Source organism: Zonotrichia albicollis, chromosome 6 (genome assembly GCF_047830755.1).
Source record: "Zonotrichia albicollis isolate bZonAlb1 chromosome 6, bZonAlb1.hap1, whole genome shotgun sequence".
NCBI lineage: Eukaryota > Metazoa > Chordata > Aves > Passeriformes > Passerellidae > Zonotrichia > Zonotrichia albicollis.
In genome coordinates, this window is record NC_133824.1 from 44,844,039 (window position 1) to 44,862,375 (window position 18,337).

Sequence of the window (18,337 nt, forward strand, 5' to 3'; positions counted from 1 at the left end):
GCCAGTGAATTTAACGACACTGTGGAATAATCTTAAAAGCATTCTGGGAACTTGTGTCTTAACACAGGCTTTCACCTTGTTTTCCTTGGTTTGGGGTTTTTTTAAATTATTTTTCATTTTAAACCATGTGGTTTGGCATTGGTTTTTTTTGTTTGTGTAGGTTTTTTGGTTTTGTTTTTTAGGAAAAGTAATCAGATGAATCTACAAAGTAATAAAACACTTTGGAGTTACTTTAAGTTGTTTATCCTGTCTTCATGCAGCTTGTTACAACAGACTGACTGACTCCAGCTCATCATATAGGAGACATTTTAAAAATAATTTTTAGAATTATTACCAGGATAATTCTGGTATTTTAGTTGCCAGAATTATGTGCACCATTAAATACATGTGCATAGATGCACGCTAGTAATGTATTACATGAAACAGAATGCTGTGGTAAGCAGATGTTCCCAGGATAAAGTGTATCTGATGTGCAATAACTTGTTAAACAACCTTTAAATTTGTCAAAACTATTATTTAGCAAAGAAAGGTAACTAAAAATATTACCCAAGAACTTAATGCAGCTAAAAGTTCACTGGTTTATTTCTCTTATCAAGAGTAACAGTCTGAAACATTTTACATTAATTTACAACCATCAAAAGCTCCTTGTGTTTATCTGACATAGGTGACATTGGGTAGTCCAGTTAGCACTAATCATTATCCCAAAAATTCAATCTTTTTTAAGAGGTTAAACACTTTTGAGTCATTTGTTGCCAAAACACATGATCAGTCTACAACCACACAGAAAGCAGAAATTTACATTTCTACAGAGCCGCTACCATCACTATGAAGACACAATGCCTAGTTTACAACATTCTGCAAGTTCTCACTCTTCCCAGCATTCAAGGCAGCAAAAATTCCCTCTTCACTTCTTACTGCACACAGAGGAATTACAGTAAAAGGGGAAATTTTGATCCATAATGTCACATCAAGGGTAACAGAAGTGCTTCTGGGTCATTTGCTATTTAAGTAGGAAACGAACAGGGCTGTGGAACAATGAGGATTCTTCTCTGAGAAAGGGCAGGTTTTCTCCTCAGCCTCAGTCTGTGCACACTCCTCTCCTCTCCTCCCAGCAGTAAAAATGGCCTGAGCTCATTTGTGGGGCAGGAGAAGCCAAGCTGAGATCCCTGAGGGTCCCTGTGCAGATGTGCAGGGCTGGGCAGAGCAGGACAAGGAGAGGAGGTGCAGTGTGACAACTCCAGAGCTTGGATCAGTAACTCACATACAGAGCAGCACAGCCCAGTTTCACCCATTGGAAACATCACAACTTTGGTTTCCATGAGTCCCTGCTGTGTCCCTCAGCAGCCAGAGCAGAGCTGTTCAGAGCTGCTCAGCCCCCCTGGCAAAGAGAGGAGCTGCCCTGCTTTCCCTGGCACCAGCCTGCAGCCCACAGCACAGCCCCTCTGCTGGGCTAGGCCAGAGGCCAGCACAGCACTGTCCTTTGGCCACTGGCCTGTGCCCACAGTGCCCAGCAGAGCAGGGCTGCAGCACCCTGGCCACTCCAGAGAGCTCCACAGCCTCACAGGGTGCCTGGTGGCTCCCTGGGGCTCCCTGCACTCTGCTTCTGCCATGGGGAGCCTCCAGCAGCGTGGGCTAGGGGCAAAGGGACAGCAGCACACTCCAGCAGGATGCAGCAAAGCCTCTCACCACCCCTCCTCCTGTTCTGGCATTCCTCAGCCATTCCTGCCCCAGGCACACTGCTTTGTGCCCTCTGCCTGGAGTCCCTGTCCCCTCTCCCACAGAGGCAGCAGCAGGACCCTGTTTGGGATGAAGCACAATGCCAGGAGCACACAGAGCTGTGTTCCTCCTCTCTGCTTTGCCAGCTCTCCCTGTGGCTCCTGCAGCAGCCCTGTGCCCTGCCTAGGCCATGCCCAGGGCAGCAGGGACACACAGCTCCCTCCTGGCAGCAGCACAAACCATTCCCCACCTCTGGCCAGGCTGAGGCAGCTCCTCCCCACAGACAGGAGGGGCACAGCCCCATCCTGAGGGGCTCTGCTCCCCACCTGTGGCCAAAGCCATTGTCCCTCCCTGTCACACCACGGCCAAGATGTGTCCTTGCCCCACACACAGCTCAGCAAGGCTAAGGCAGGAGCCCCATTTGCTCAGAGATTCAGAGCCCAGCTCCTGGTGAGGGTTTCTGCTGTCACACTGGGGTGTTGTTCACACACAGCAGTCAAACTCCTCGTGCCAATGCAGTGAAACCCAGCAGTTCTGGCTCCACACCCTGGAAAGGGAGCACTGGCCCTGGCTGCCCTGGGAAATGTCAGTACCGCTCCTAAGAGGGCACAGAGGGGAGTTTGGTGCCCACTGCAACCCTTGGCATGGCCAGTGGCCAAAGGACAGAAGTCACAAGTCCATTTCCAAATGGATGGGACTGTGGCTGTCTCCCTTCAGGGCAGAAGGTCCTCGAGGTGCATTACTCAGAGAATTGATTGTATGGCCAGAGGAGATGTGGGTGTGGGCAGGACAGCACTGAGACAACATTTTGATCAGCACAGATTTCCCTAGAGGCCGTCTCAGAATAGCTTTGCCTCCAATGGGAAGCACAGCCTGAGGAGAGGGACACAGAGCCTGGGAATCCTGAGGAACAATTTGCCATAGACAACTTTTTGTCTGGCTGAATCATTGCCCCTCTCCTTCTCTCCAGCCAGACAGGGAAAGCAGCTCTCCTCTGCTCCACAAGGTGCTCAGAAAAGGTGGAGAATACGACAACTGAGGCTCATACAAGAACCTTATTCAGCTTTAAAGAGTGCTGTACCAAGAGCATCATCTATGCACAGCCTGCATTTAACATGGGGCTCTGTGTTCACCTGCAGGTGCTCAGAGGGCAGAATTTTACATAACCTGGAAAATGCCTTTTGCTGTCCCAGGCCTATGCATGGGGACAGCACTGGGATTTAGGAAATAATCTGATCTGATGTAACAGTTGCAGACAGCTCAAAATGGAAATGTCCAGGGGGTCAGGGCCTGTTTTCCACTGCTGTGGTGTCCACACTTTATCCTGGTATCACTCCAAGTAAGCCAATAGGTCACTAACATGGACACTGTGTGAGCCAGACCCTGAACATGCAAGCTGATATTCAACCTTTTGCTTCATGCCACATGTAGTTCAGAGAAAAACTGCACCTTGTGCAGCTCTTGGCCTCACTGGTTTGAGTTTAAACTGTGTCAGCCTCAGCTCTGAATTTCCTGTGTAGCAAGAGAGTCATCAATCCTGTTCTCACTTTCAGTGAGGCCGAGCATGAACCCAGCTTTGTTGAGGTACCATGCATTAATGGTACCTCTTCCCAAACCACACTGCTGAGCCTGCCTGTCCTCATCAGCTTTTAGAGGTGCTGATGAAGCAACGGGGCAGAGCTCTACAAACTTCTGCTTGACGCCCTTCAGTTACAGAAACCATGGGCAGTCTCCAATTCAGGGACCCGTGAGGTATCCTTTGGTACCCAAATGGTATTATCTGGAAAGGAATCAAAATTCTGTTCACCAAAATATTTATATTAGCTGAGAAAGCCATACTCTGCCAAGAAGGGAGCTGGCCAGCTTCCCTGGAGTGTCTCTGCCAGTGTGTAAAACACAGCCCCACCTACCACAGCCCCTCTGTGCATGCCCAGGGCTGGTTCAGCCTTTAAGTTCAGTGCCAACTATTTGTAAGGCCTCAGAAATCTGGAGACTTTGGAGCGCAGCAGCCGAATGAAGGATCTCGGGAACATCTCTCTGGACTCCTGGGCTGTGTACTTGAAATAGTTCTGTGGGTGTGCCAGCACGTCAAACAGGGCTTTTATCAGCTTCTTGTCCTGGGAAAAGGGAAGCAGATTTTATATCAGCTCCACAGAGGAGTTATGGTCAGTATTACCGAAGTTTAATGCCTGTCTAACTCTAAAAAGATTATGGGGGATTTTACTTTTCAAGTGTTTAAAGGGTTTGGAAGCATAGCAGAGCAAGGCTGACTTTCAGGCTCCTGGAAAGTCAGTGGTGTTCCAAATTAGCAGCTCCAGAATTTCTTCCCTCCTCATACATCCAAGAACAGCAAACAAACCACAAAATGAACACACACTTGAGCTGATATCCAGTAAAACAAAGGCATGCACTCAACTTGCCCATGGAAGTCCCCTAACCAAGGTCAGAGAAATCCACAAAGAGATTTCTTTTGCCTAGGGAGGAAAAGCCTTTGCTAACCTACAGGCTACAAGGAGCAGCACCCAGTGCTTTCCCAATAAATTTTCAGTTTCCGTGGTAGCTCTGATCAACCTTCAGTCCCCCTGAGAAAAGGGTCCCCTATCCCCTGCTCTGCACAGCCAGGATCTGCTGGGTCACCCCATTTCCCCGGAGCAGCTCATGCCTGGTGCACCAAGGAACAGCCCTGATGTAGAGCAGGAAGCAAGCTCACTTGCACCAAACAATGTGATTTCCAATCAAAACCAACATGTTCAGTGGAAGGAATGTACCTTAAGTATTTCTTGGTGATTTTCAGATGCATAAAGTCTGCCATCCCGAACAATGTCCTCTATGAGCTCCTGGTAATCCTCTGTGGGGAATGCACAAGAGAGTCATTTGCAGCTTCACTTCCCTTACAGACTCAATACCTCCCGTGGTTACACATGGAAGCCCTGCCTCAGAAGAGCCAGTAGTACCTGACATATTAGCAGTAAGAAAATATTCCTAACGCTTTTCTTTTTATTATGAGAACAGTGTGCTCTGCTGAGCTGTTCAGCATCAATCTGTCAAAAGCAAAGGAAATCATAAAGCACCAGAGATTAGAGTGCATGTGGTAACCAAGTAACCTGCCTTAAACCAACTGAACTGCAGGGACCCATCTGTACACACCCACAGCCTGGTTATTGACGTCTTTCTACAGGAAGAAGGAATAAAAAGATTATGTAAGAGGATGCTGTCTTAAAAGTATATATCATGACCTGAAATTCTTCAAAAGGAGAGGTCTCCCCTGAAAAATTACTTTTCCACCACTAGTAAAACTCTGCAGACCAGAGCAGGGATGGCTCCCTCACAATTAATCCAGTGTGAGCAGAACATACAATATCACCTCACTTATGCTGAAGTGCAAATCCTCAGCTCCAGTTTCACACCTCGTGATTCTGACAAGGCTGAGGTGAAAATCTTTCCCCTCAAGCCTCTTTTCAATATGGGTATTTTGCTACCTGATTCTAGGCCACAAATGGTAGCAGGAACACCATAAAACACAGGTACTTGGGCTCTACCTAATTCCTAACTGGGGCCACCCAAAGAAGATGGAAAGGCACAGAAGTGCATGAAACTTAGATTCTATGTCTGAGCTCTGTAATTTGCAGGCCAGAGCCCAGAACCCCAGATTTTTGTTTGGAAGACATGGTGGCACTTCAAAGACTGCAGTGCACTGCAGAATTCCTTAGATTAGGTTTAAATGGACCAGCTCCTAGTGACACGGCTGGGCTGCCCTGCTGCTTAGGGAGGGGAACCCTGCCCTGCTGCAGCTGCACCACACCAGCCCAGCTGCTCGCTCCCACTCACCATCATAGGTCACATAAGGGACCTGGAATCCCTTGGCACTGTTCCCTTCATTGGACTTGAACTGGATCCAGAGTTTCTTGGACCTGGAGGTGAAGGCTATGGGGCGCTCGTAGGTCTGGCAGGTCTCGTACGTGGTCACCGAGTTGGAGGAAGCTTTCAAAGCAAAAGCACAACAGGCAGCTGTGGGACAATACTTCTTGCTACAGGGTTGTTAGAGCTGTTTTCTGTTACCACCAGAAAATGCTTGCTGGTGTTAAGAAAACTCCTCAAAATGTGGCGGGCCATCAGTGGATGGCAGGCCCTCAATGAGGGACTTCTTGGTGAGGGAATATTTTCCTTTTTTCTAAAATAACAGTCTACTGTTTGAAGGACATGCCTACACTAGAAACTGAGATTGTTTATCCACACATCAGGCACCTGTAAGGATTAGCAAGCATTTCCTCTTTCCTAACCCAGGCTAGAACTGCTTAGCATAATGCATGACTGGTTAGCTTGAACCACCTACCCCTTCTTAACAATATTTCTCTCAGTTCACTGGCACATCATGGCCTTGTACCCTCTGAATTTCACTGAAACCTATGGGGCAGCATTGCCAAATAGGACTTCTTCATTTGCCATTTAAAGAAATTTCTGCTTTTAAATAGATGCTAGGCAGACTACATTGAGTTTCTGCAAACAGCAATGCCTGTGTTTCACGCTGTGTTTCCCCCCGAGCTGTGCCCCAGTGGGTGTTCCAGACTCACAGCTTTTCCTCATCACCAGGTAGTCTCCACACTCGTCCTCGATGGGCAGGAATATTTCCGGGACCACGATGAGGATGCGGCGCTTGGGCGGCGGGTTGATGCTCCAGGTGCACTCGGTGTTTGCAGGGTAGTCCCCAGGGTAGTTGGGTGATTCAATGTACCCAGTGTAATCTCCCAGCTCCCCTCCACACTGCCTGTCTGGAAAAGGAGCACACAGTGCAGGACAAGGCAAAGAGAGGCCGCCCTGCAGCCCTCCTGCAGCCACGGGGGGCAGACACACATTTCCCTTTCTGCATCTGCTGCAGGTACAGCTCTCCTTGCCAGCCTCTCACATCCCTGTGTGGGTGTGTTTACAATGTGTGTGTGTGTGCAGGCACTCCAGAGCTGGTTCTGAGCAGTCACCTCTCTGCCCTCCATTCTCCCTCCTTAATTTACCCTCAGTTACCACAAATCCAGAGCAGTGGCTCCCTTTGTAATGGACTCCTTCAAAGGTTGTTATTAACAAGAAATGGGGAGAAAAGTTTTAATAGCACGACCCCGAGCAACCTAGCACCAAGTGGCAAAACACAGCCATCCCTTACCTTGACAGGGCTGATGGAACCAATCTGCAGAAATGGTGTCTCACAGACCTCAGTGAGCCATGTGGGGTGAGATGCAGGCAGCAAAAAAGGAGCAAGCTCTGCCTTCTCTCCAGCTCCCTGGAGCAAAGCTGAGTTTTGCCCTTAGGCCCACCCCAAACATTAATGGCCTGGTCTTTTAATTTGTAAGAGAGCATCAAAACCATCTTGCTGTACTTACTTTTGCACTGTGTTATGTTTGTTGAGCCATCAAAATCAGTAGTGGTGTTTCCAGGGCAGGCAATGCAGTAATTTTGTCCAAACTCAGGCTGGTATGTCCCGATTGCACAGCGAATACATCGGTGGGTTGAGGTGTTGTAAAAATGGCCAGGAGAGCACTGAACTGGACAGTAATTAAATAATCATGGTTTAAAAGTGGAAGCAGCATACCAGAATATGCTTTTATACATTTGTGCAAGACCTAGTGTCATCTCAGAAAGTGAAATATCCTATTAGTAAACTGTGGGGGTAACAAAAAAGAGGTAATTAAGCAAATTTTAGTTCATCAGGTTATTCTGTGCAGGTTCAAATTTCCCAAACGAACACTGTAGAATGGTTCTGTGTGAAAGCAGCAATAAAACCACAGTAATAAACAATGAGAGAAACAAAACAACTTCAGTTTATCAGGTTATTTTGTGCAAGTTGCAAAGGTCTACTAGCAAATGTAGTTTTCTGTGCTGCACAGTCTCTTTTTTTCCTATTCATTTTAAGCTCTGCTTACTCCCAAATAATTCTTGCTGAGTTTTGGAAGCTAGCTCAGCCAGGAGTCCTTCCCTACATGCTGCCCCAATCCAAATGCTTCAGATAAGCTCCAAATAGTTCTTGCATCTGTGATTCCACGTCTCATGTGGCCTCTTCCACATGCAAATTCCTGAGCTCTTCATTCCAGTTAATAGAAAGAATTCCTTTAATCTCCACTCCAATTTGAAAACTGAACCTCATTTATAGACTTGTTTTTGTTTATGTTAAATTAAACTGAAATCAGTTCCTCTTATCTTGATCCAGAGTTTTAACATCATTTTTTAGTACTTCAGTTTCACAAAATTAAGTATGAAAAGGCAGTCTTTGTGGGTTCAGTGGTTCTACACTGAGGGAAAGTATTAGATATCACACTACTACCAGCAATATTAATTCTTCAATGATACTGCTAAATTCTTACAATATGTTGCAATTCTCAGTAAACATAACTGAAATGAGAGATCTCTTAATCCAAACCACTACCAAATGTTTGCATCAGGACCTTATTTCTACCCCTTATTTCTGTGTACTTGAGGTAGTTCTGCGGGTGTGCAGAAAATATACTCTGCAGCAGTAGATTTTCTGTTAAAGACTTTGTCCTCTAGTGATTTATATAAGCAATTTTCTTTTACCCATGCTTTTGGCAACCAGTTTTAGAAAGAACTGAAACTGAATTTCCTCACAGCCAGGCCAGGCCATCTTGCTGTGAGATTCCTGCAAGGACTGACCCTCAGAAGGAGAAAGAGCCTTCTCTGAATGCCCCACCTGAGCAGCAGCATTTCCTTTTGCCGCGGGCCAATGCAGTTCAGACAAACCCGGCTCACCTTTGGTCTCACAGTCCTGGAACAAGGCTGCCCCGCTGTGCCTGGTGGTGAGGGCTCCTCCACAGGGAAAGCAGGACACCCTGCCAGCCTCGGGCTGGAACGTGCCCAGGGGACAGGGCAGGCAGGGCTTGAAGCCATCAGCAGAGTATTCACCAGGGGGGCACTGATCTGCCATGGGAGAGCACACATTAGACATGAAGGAGTGTTGGAGCCTGCACAGGACCCACAGCCCCACGGGGAAGCTGTTCTGCTTTGCAGGGGCAGCTGGAGCAGGGATCCAGAAAGGAATGCTGGCAACACCTGGAGCTTCACACCCCCAGTGTGCACTGTGACAGCCCTTGGGGCTGGGGAGCTCTTCGGGGAGCTGGGATGGATTTCACACCTTGTGCAAGGCCACACTGGACACCCAGCCTGCCCAGGGCTCCCTGCTCCTCTGGACAGTGCAATGATGGAGTGATTATCTCCTCATTCTGGCTAGAGAGCTCTTGAACTCCTTCCAAAGGAAACAATTTAGCATTGAACCTAAGATGCCAAAAACATACTTCCAGATTTCTGTTCAATCTTATTATTGAACATTTATATCTCATAACCATTAGTATTACTAATTGTGTGAAAAGCAACAAGTAATTGTGCAAATTCAGTAAACCAAACATTATGTCCCAAAGACTTTTAAAGCAGAAATACTCTTGTCATTCCTTTGATAATCTTGGGTAATGGTTATCTGTGCACTGAGCTGCTGTGTTCTGTATGGTGCACAGACAGCACTAACCCAATCTAACTGATTTTCCTTCATCACACACCTCAGTATTATCCAGCAAGCCCAGCAATATTCATGAGTATCTTTGAGAAGTTCTGGTTTTCAAGCTCTTCACAAAAGAACTGGCTTCAGTGCCAGCATTTAATAATTACCCTGCTCTGGAAAGGCACAAAACACTGTTGCAGTTGTTCAGCTGTGCTGAAAAACTCTGTCCTTTTAAGACCTGTTACGATAATAAACTGTTAGTTTTAGTTTATAGCTCCAATAAATCACTCAGTGAATAGCTGTTTTGTTAGGAAGTTAAATTGGCCTTGGCTTCATTTCAGGATGTATGAGTAACAACAAGCAGGGCATTAACTACCGGTCATGATCAATGATGAAGAGTTTTGTTTGTGGCTGATACACCAGGAGGAATCGCTGGGTGCTCCTCCTTGGCTTAAAAATAAAATGCAGCAGGTTAAGCAATGCTCTGTGGCTTATCAATGAGAGCTTGTGAGCAAGTCTCAGCTCCTGGTTCTAACTTTTTCCACCACACATCACTCCTGCCCTCATAAGGACACACATTCATTTGCTCCCACACTTTTCAAGCCTTTCTCCATTTTATAAACATTCCTACAGAACACTCATCTCTGTACAATTTGTGCACTTCCACAAACATGAATGAATTCAGGCTTTCATTGCAGCACTCCTAATAAGGTAAGGAAAGAGCACTATTTACAATTCCATGACGAGGAAAGACAATTCAGGGTTAGGAAAGGTGATCCTGAGAAGTGCCTACTGACTTCAGAAACCTGGAGGAAATGGAAAGACCTGAGCAAATCTTCCCTCATACAATTCCATGGCTCCATGGGAAATCAGTGCTCTGAGTGGCCTGGCTGGAAAATATCAGCTTGTCTTTTTCCATTCATTTTAATTACATGTCAAGTTTGGGGATTTTTAGGTTGGTTCCTTTTTTTTTTTTTTTTGCATTTGGGAGAAGGGATATCTCTGTTCTGTGTTTTCAACAGAAACACTAACCCTACAAATTCAGGCTTAAAACTGTACTTCAAGTTTCCTGAACTTGCTCAGAGTCCAGCAGAACATCCATCAGAGCTCAAAGGAATCCTGTCCCAGGCAGGAATCAAACCCACAGCTCATGTGCAAATGTTGCATTTGAGAACTTATCCCATCAGATCTCTCTTGACAACTTTGCCATCTGCATCTTACATGTCTTGAAACCACATGTTGGGAAAATTGTGGAGCTCCCTGTGGAATACAACTGAGTTAATCTAAATCTTCTTGGGTTACTTAACAAAGTGCCTAATTTTTGAAAATTTGCATTGCGGAAGTAAACTTAAAAAAACCCACTCAGACACCACTGAGATTCTCCATCTGGGCCAAAGGAGAACTTGTCCATTAAATCAGAAGCATTTGAGTCAAGTGTTTCCTTCTGATTTTCCTAAGAGAAAGAAACAAGGCTGTCTAGCTACCACCACTGCACCAGGGTGTTCAAAGCTGAAAAAAGCTCTGCCTTCTGAGACACACCAAACACTTCAGGCTTTGATTGATCCTCTGCATTTGAGAAAAGAGGTCAGTACACCCACATACAGATTTTGCTATTTACAACCAAACAACTACTCAACATCCAATATAAATATTGGAATTACTCCATGCCATATCCAAGTTTTAATGCCTCAAACTCACAAATATTTCTGTTTCTTCACATGACTACATCAAATCAAGCTTTTCACAGTGGTACAAGTGTCCAGACAGTTCGATCCATAAACACATTCCCTGTAAACTGCCCCCAGCTCCTCCTCATCCTCCACCTAGAAATGTTTCCCTCATCCAGCCCCAGTGGAGCACAGAGCTGGGGGAGTGAGGAAAGGCTGTTTAGAAGCTCACAGCAGTCACAGGGGCTCAATTTAGCATAACAAATAAGACTTAGTGTTAGATTCAATTATAGTAACATTAATAATAGGGCTGTTATTTCAACACAGAAATCATCCAAACTCTATAGGGCTGTGCATAAAATTAGGATGAACCTTCTCTTAAAAAGAAGCCCAACAAAATTAACAAAAAACAAAAATCCACAAGAAACACCTCTACGAAGTTAAACTTCTCCAGATATTTGCTTAAAGGAAACAAGTACAGAAGTTTGTGAGCTTCAATTCTGAAAATTAGAAACTGCATGTTCCCACCTGCCATGTGGGAAATACCCAGTCAGAACCAGATCTGAAGATTTGCAAATAATGACATTAAATCACAATTCCACTGGCTGGCTTTGCTCTTTTTTTCCAGAAACTTGATTGTTTTTTCCCCAAATGAACAAAAGAACCAATTGCCTCTGGTAGACTTCATTTCTGCAGCCGCTGTCTTCGTTTATCTTCAATGCCCATTAAAAACCTGGTCTTGAGTCTCATGCAGCTGTTTTAAAGGGGGAAAAAAAGTGAAAGCTTTTCTGATGCAAAAACAAAAAGAAAAGGGGGGTGGGGGGGGAAGAGAGGGGCCCACAGGGAACCAGGATTAACAGTTACAAAGACATTTAAAGGTTCTTCCCCTCTTTTCAGCACATTAGCCTTTGAGCATTTGCTCCTATAGACAAACGCCGTATCTCAGGGGCTGAGAAGGTGAACCTCATAAAGGAGGTCATGATCCACCAATTCACCATTTTCTTAAGAATGATGCCTTGACTTTATAAGGAAAATCACCAACAAGTGATGCAAATTGATTCTGAAGCGGCATCCTTTAAGTTATTGTGTTTGAGCAGGTCACACATTTAGGTCACATGAGATGGTTTCGCATCCCAAGGATTTATGTCTTGAGTCTATGATTTTCAGGGCAAGCAGGTTAGCAGGAAAAACAGCCCCCTTTTCCCCCATTTGATAAATTCATTTCTTCTTCTTCTTGCATTTTCACAAAACTGTAAGAAAATACTCACAAAAAACAGCAGTTGTGCAACACAACTATTAATTATAATGACTGCAAAGGCAGGCAGCACTTTGATTTTCCTTTTAGATACCTCTCTCATACTTTTATAATGCCAATATCATACCACACACAAACCTTTGAGACGTGGTTCATCATTTTGGATGAAATGTTATTATCTTATTTGCATCCTCTCAGTTGAGGGGACAAAGCTGCTGAATGCTGAGCAACAAAATGCACTGACACCTCCCACACAAGATGAAGCTGCTCATCATCCCCATCCTGTGCCAGTGCGGCTCATGGCTGCTGCTCTCTGAGGTGACAGCCCTTTGGGGAAACCCACTTGCAACTGCTGTGGAGCAAAGATATGCTGTCATATCCTTTCTTGCATCCATTTCAGGGAATGGTGATTCTCAGAGCCTCCTGTCAACTCTGGAAGTATTGGTGTGACCAACACAATAAAAAAAAAAAAAAGACATACAAAAAAAAAACCAACCAAAAAACACAAAAACAAAAATATAGATCAGGCAAGGTGTGCTTTTGACACCATGGGATGTGATCAAGGTATGACAGAGTTTTAAGCAGTGCAAGAGCAGCTAGATTGCTTGTTGTTCGAACTTATTTTCTTTCAATACAGAGGTTTCTGGTAAATCACTTTCTGAAAAGGAACTGGCAGTATTTAAACACTCGGTCTTTGGCTGTTAAATCTCTCTGAAGTCAAGCTCATACTGGACCAGGAGTACTTCTAGCCAGGCTAGAGAGTGAGACTGCATCCTCCCCAAGACAAATCTCCTCTCAAGGCAGCATGCAGCATTTCCAGCATGCTCAGAGGGCTCACACACAGGCTTGGTGCACTGACATTCCAAAATGGATCTTTGTTACCTTAAGATCTACTTCAAGGCAGAAAAATCACACTTCTGCTAGGAGAATCCAGTTCTCTGGGAAGGCTGATGAAGGTTCCATGTTGCAATATGCATTTCATGGGATATCCATGGTTATGGGCCTATCACTGGTTGCTCCTTGGAAGCCACACTCAGGACTTCACGGGATTAACCAACACAAGCCAGTGCCAAATGGGCTCATCATAGATACAGAACTCACACATAAGAAGGTAGAAAAGTGCAACATCTGAGCCCCTAAAGCATCAGAAAATCCCAAACAAAACTGTAAAATAAACAGCAAAGTTGAAATAAACCACACTATCTCTTGCAATCAGCAGTGAATTCCCTTTTACCACAAGCAGATGTTTAAAGAACAGCACGCACACAAGTGCCAGCATCCAGCATATTAACAATGATAAAATATCCTGGAAGCCACACGCAATGTGTTCCTGGTGTCTTTCTAATGCTTTTCTTCTCTACTGTGCACCACTCAAGACAATAGGAGTCAAGACAGGAAAATCAGGGATAGAACTACCTTACCAGAAATGTGAAACCAAATGAAATTTATCTTGCTGCTGCAATTGCAGGCCAGTTACCCAGCACAAAAATTGTCAGAACAGGAGTTTGACTCTTCCTCTGACACTGCTCAAATACAAATAATGTTTCAGACAGTGCTGTGCCAGGGGAATTCTACAAGAGGACCAAAACTATAAGAAGACCAAATACTCCAAGTATTTGAAAACAATGAACTAAAACCTGCATTTTACTCAGTAACTGCATCAAAGAAGACTTGTAAATCCCTTTGGCTTGCTTTGTTCCCTCACTGCTTCCTACTCCTCTGGCCAGTCTCAGCCAAAGTCCATTGCTGTCCAGAGGCTGCATCCACCACCTGCCCTGCATCCATCTCCTGACCAGTATCTCCTGCTGTGCAGCCTCTTTCTCCCCAGAACCACCAGCCTGTCTAGGTAAGCAGACCCCAACCCCATCCAGAAGCAGCTCTGCAAAACAATCAGATCAAAACAAAGGAACAAAACCAAAATTCCCTCTCCCACACAGATCCCTGAACCAGCTTCTTGCCTTTCTCTACACTATTCCCACTCTATTCTCCTCTGCCCAGCCTGTTTCTTAGCTCCTTCTGCCTGGCAGCCCAAGCAGCAGCAGCCCCCAGTCCCACCTTAGCCATTCACCCAGGGACAATCAGCTTTTCCAGGGAAATGAGGCATTCCTAACAATTCTCTACTTTTATGTCCTCTCAGCAACTGGGAGCTGGCTGCCCAGCTCCAGCAGCCTGACAAGTGGTGTAGGAGGTGTCAAAGATGCTAATTTTCTGTACATTTAGTGAAAATAAGCAGGGGAGCAAGTGCAAGGAGAGAGCCCTCACATCAGTGTAAGGGAAAGGCTGTGGTGTGAGTTCCACCTCCTGTTTGATCCCAGGGAATCTCCACAAGGATTTGGTCTGAGTGACTCGGCTGCAGAAAGGGAGGTTCACTGAGGCATTGCACCTTGTCAGGCACGAGCAAACCCAGCCTGAAGGCATGAGATACACAGGGCCATTCCAGTGCTCACAGCAGCCCTGTTGGGGTGCCCAGAACAAACTGAGGCACCAATTCAGCATCAGAAGAGGCCTGACTTGCGCAAATTGTTCTTCAAAACCTTTGTCTTCACATGCTCAGTGGCTCTGCTTTAACCATGGGCAGGCTGATTGGGCTCACCCCACCAAAGAGCTTTCTGGGCAGGCCTTGCCCAAAATTCTCTTTTCTCTCTGAACTAGCACAGAAATGCCACGTATGCTTCTCGTTTGTGCTGCGACATTAAACTGATTCTGCAGCTATCTAAAAAAAATTGTGTTTCTTTTCCGTTCCAATTTCTAATTGTAATTCACATTGCCTTCTCCACCTGCAACATTTTTAGCTTGCTCATCGCTGTTTTTTCCAGATGAAATCACAAATATCTTCAGAGTCATACTGTGCTCTGCACAATTGGAATGACAGATTTCTTCAAAGCCTTTCTCTAGCATCCAGCAAAATAGCTTGAATATATCCTTGTAAACTCATCTTGGTGAACTTTCCAAAATTTTTAGATTTATTGCAATGTTCCAAGAAAGAAAAAAAAAAGAATTCTTAGAGCTTTTTCTGAGATTTCCTGAGTAATTCCCTGCTTGCTTGCACAGATGTTTTAAACAATTTGTCTGTTCTATGAACCCAAGTTTTTCTAGAGTTAGCAAAACTGGATTGGAAAATCTATTCTTAGGCCAAATGCTGGTGATGGAAGACATACTAATTCACTGTGACAAGCATTTTAAAGGCTTGCTGATTCACAATCCACCTACAGGCTGCCTGCCCCGTGCAGCCTGAATTGGCTGTCATGGTTGTTAGGCCGCTGTGAGGATGTAACATCTGACCCCTCTCCTCAACTTTTGTGCTTTGGAAGAACTTACCATGGGCTGCATTATGGTGGTGCCCTCCAGTGCCATGATAATTAAGACTTTTCTCAGTGATGGCCAATAAAATCCCCATGAATTTCTAACTCTGTCAGGGAAACTCTCTGGGACTCTGAGCTTAATCAGCAAAGTGAGTGTGACTGTATCAAATTCTGAGCAGCATTTTCCTTGGGACGAGGGAGAGGTGAGGCTGTGCACAAGCTCAGGAACACAGCATTACCAAATTATTACTAAATTACTAAAGCAAAGTAAAAGTAGTCTTAAAAGTAACATTGGTGATGTCAAGGCCATTGGTGCCTGATGTTATTCCCAGGATTTCCGCCTTTGAGCTCATTGCAGGCTGGGCCTCAGCTGTAGTGCAGTTCAGTGAGCCCTCGCTCTGCTCTGTAACACTTGAATTGCCAACAATAAATGCACAGGGAGAATTCCAGTAGCATCTCCACTTCTGCACACCCAGCCCTGCTCTCTCCTGGATGGGTGAACCCCGATCCCTCCGAGCTCCAGGCCTGAGCAAAGCAGGGAGCACGGGAGGCGCTCCATCCTCCCCAGCTCCCTCCCAACTCACCACATCTGAGCCCCGGGTGCAGCTGTCCCCCACCACAGGCCTGCTGCAGCTCTGAGGGCCTGGGAGCCCTCCTGGCCACCTCGTGGTCGGCGCCCGAGAGGCGGATGCGGAACTGGTCCCTGCTGACGGTCTTGCGCAGGGTGCGGATGGTTTTCCGGAACCGCTTCTCCGTCTTCTTGCGGGCGCAGCGCACGTCGCACGTGTCTGAAAAGCACCGGGGGTGAAAGGGGTGCCCTGAGTGACTGTGCACAGATCCCACCCAATTCCAATCACCAACCAACTCAAACCACTGAGACAGCCACCTCTGGGAACAAGTGTGAAATCCTCAAGGACAAATACACTGGGCAGCTCTTGGGTCTTTGGAGCTATCCCCATGCCTCACTCTTTCTGAAGCAGTGAAATAATGTTCAAAACAGGAGATACTTTTTATCATCATTTTGCATACAGGCAGAAGCGAAAAATACAGGAATTAAGGAGCAAATGGCAAGAAGCTTCAAAGCGCACCTGGAATTATTTCCCAACCAACCTGTCACCTCCTTCCGGCTCGTCTCAAGCTCAAAGTCCGCGGTGATAAAAATCTCTCTGGTCGCTGCCAGTCTACTGAGGGCTCCAGGGACTTTCTTGCCAGAGCTGCATGTTAGGTTTACATAGTGGAAGCTCTCCATTACTGAATTTTGTCTCTCTGCACGAACAAAATCAAAGGAACCAAAAGCTTGGCCAGGTGTGTTATTGAACGTTCACCGGTGGGTCATCAGGAAGAGTTAAAGAAGAGCAAACCATCACCTCCACTGGCCAGTGAAAGAGCAGTTTGGCCAGGCTCTCACCTGGTGCACCCTCACAGAATCATGACCATTCTCATGGCTTCAATAAGGAAATAAGGTTTAGGTAAAGGAAACACCCAGAATAAGCTCTGGTTCTGGAGTACATAACTTGTCACTGAGCATTCAGCACAGTTCCTCACTGTTACTCTGCTAAGGACAAACAGTCAGACATACTGATTCATCATATTGTTTAATGACTCCTTTCTCCATTTTTTCTTTTATTTTTTAAAGTACTCCTACTAATTTTCTGCTGACTTGGTCAATTCCCAGCCTATTCTTTCTGCTTTGGAGCAGATGGAAGAGCTGACCCCACTGCATCCATCTGGGGCTGCTGAAGAGTGAAAGGAAGACAAGAGACAAGAGGAATAACCCAATGACAATAGAGTCAGCATAAAGGTCAGGAGATTTTTCAACGAGGCACCAGACAGCAAGGAGCAGGTGAGAAAGGAAAGAAGAGAAAGATAAAAAGAAGAAGAGAAGGAAGGAATCAAATTTTTTAAAAGTATGGTTGATTTTACTGAGAACTTATCAGCAGCATTACAAACAAAAAAACAATAAGGCCTTTCCTAGCAAGACTGTGAGGATGGCACAAGGAAATCCTGGGATCTGAAATAACTGTTGCAAGAGACATGGCCAGGCAGGAAGAAGTGAAGAACAGAAAACCTTCAGTCCTCTATGCTTTGCTTGTGGTGTACTTCATATCTGGAAAGCACTTAACCCCTGAGCTTTGGCTCTAACCTGCTTACCTGCATTTTTATATCCATACCTGGTATCATCTGCTCCAGACCTTCTTGAAACATCTCAGTCTTTTTCAAACTACATTTTCCTTCATTTAATTTAAAGGTTACGCTTATCTTGATGGCTGAAGCATCTTCAGGAAGAAACAATGAAACACATTATTTTACAAAAAGGAGTAGAAAATTGAGATAGCCCTAATGCCACACCACAATGATGACTAAAAAAAATACAAAGTGATTTGATTTTTCACTGATATGAAGTGATCATCACAGAAAACCTAATGAGATGTCAGAACTCTCCTGCTGTGAAGCTGGTTCACAACTGGAATTAGAATGATGAGTAGTACATTTTATTAGGGGGCAAAAAAAAGTGAGAGACAGAGAAAGACCAGATCTACTATTGGGTGAATTAAACAAGGGTGAGCTGAAATCAAAGGAAATACTCCAAATCATTTCAGAAAATAGTTTATGTCTATGGCTGTAAATGCCTTCTAAACTTTACAGTCCAACAGCTCAACCTAAACACATTGTGTGTTGCCAACACTGTCCAGGTGTGGAAGACTACAAGGAGACATAATTCCTGGCCTAAGTGTTTATTTCACTTTTTCTTTATTTTTAAGTCTCAGTGTGAATGATGCTGATGAAGCAGTATAAGTGGAATTTTCTGCAGCAATCATGAACTACAATCATGAGGAAGAAAAAGAGCAATAGATTATAAGAGGAGGGGGAAAGTCAAGAGAAACTTTGTTTCACAGTTATCAAA

The 18,337-nt window shown here is 45.2% G+C and overlaps 1 protein-coding gene across 2 annotated transcripts in view; it reads right to left on the bottom strand.

Annotated features, from left to right (window-relative positions):
- Positions 1-432: 432 nt before the first annotated feature.
- SCUBE2 (signal peptide, CUB domain and EGF like domain containing 2) overlaps positions 433-18,337 on the bottom strand; it is a 37,784-nt gene continuing 19,879 nt past the window's right edge. Inside the window, exons 14-22 of one of the 2 annotated variants that reach the window (XM_074543417.1) lie at positions 17,604-17,708; positions 16,543-16,698; positions 16,017-16,220; positions 8,467-8,634; positions 7,086-7,247; positions 6,288-6,485; positions 5,545-5,697; positions 4,485-4,564; positions 433-3,833 (exon numbers count right to left, since the gene is read on the bottom strand). In XM_074543417.1, coding sequence (XP_074399518.1) covers positions 3,681-3,833; positions 4,485-4,564; positions 5,545-5,697; positions 6,288-6,485; positions 7,086-7,247; positions 8,467-8,634; positions 16,017-16,220; positions 16,543-16,698; positions 17,604-17,708 — 1,379 coding nt within the window. In that variant the 3' untranslated portion in view covers positions 433-3,680. The remainder of the gene's footprint in view (positions 3,834-4,484; positions 4,565-5,544; positions 5,698-6,287; positions 6,486-7,085; positions 7,248-8,466; positions 8,635-16,016; positions 16,221-16,542; positions 16,699-17,603; positions 17,709-18,337) is intronic. The other variant, XM_026793176.2, reaches the window with a different exon arrangement.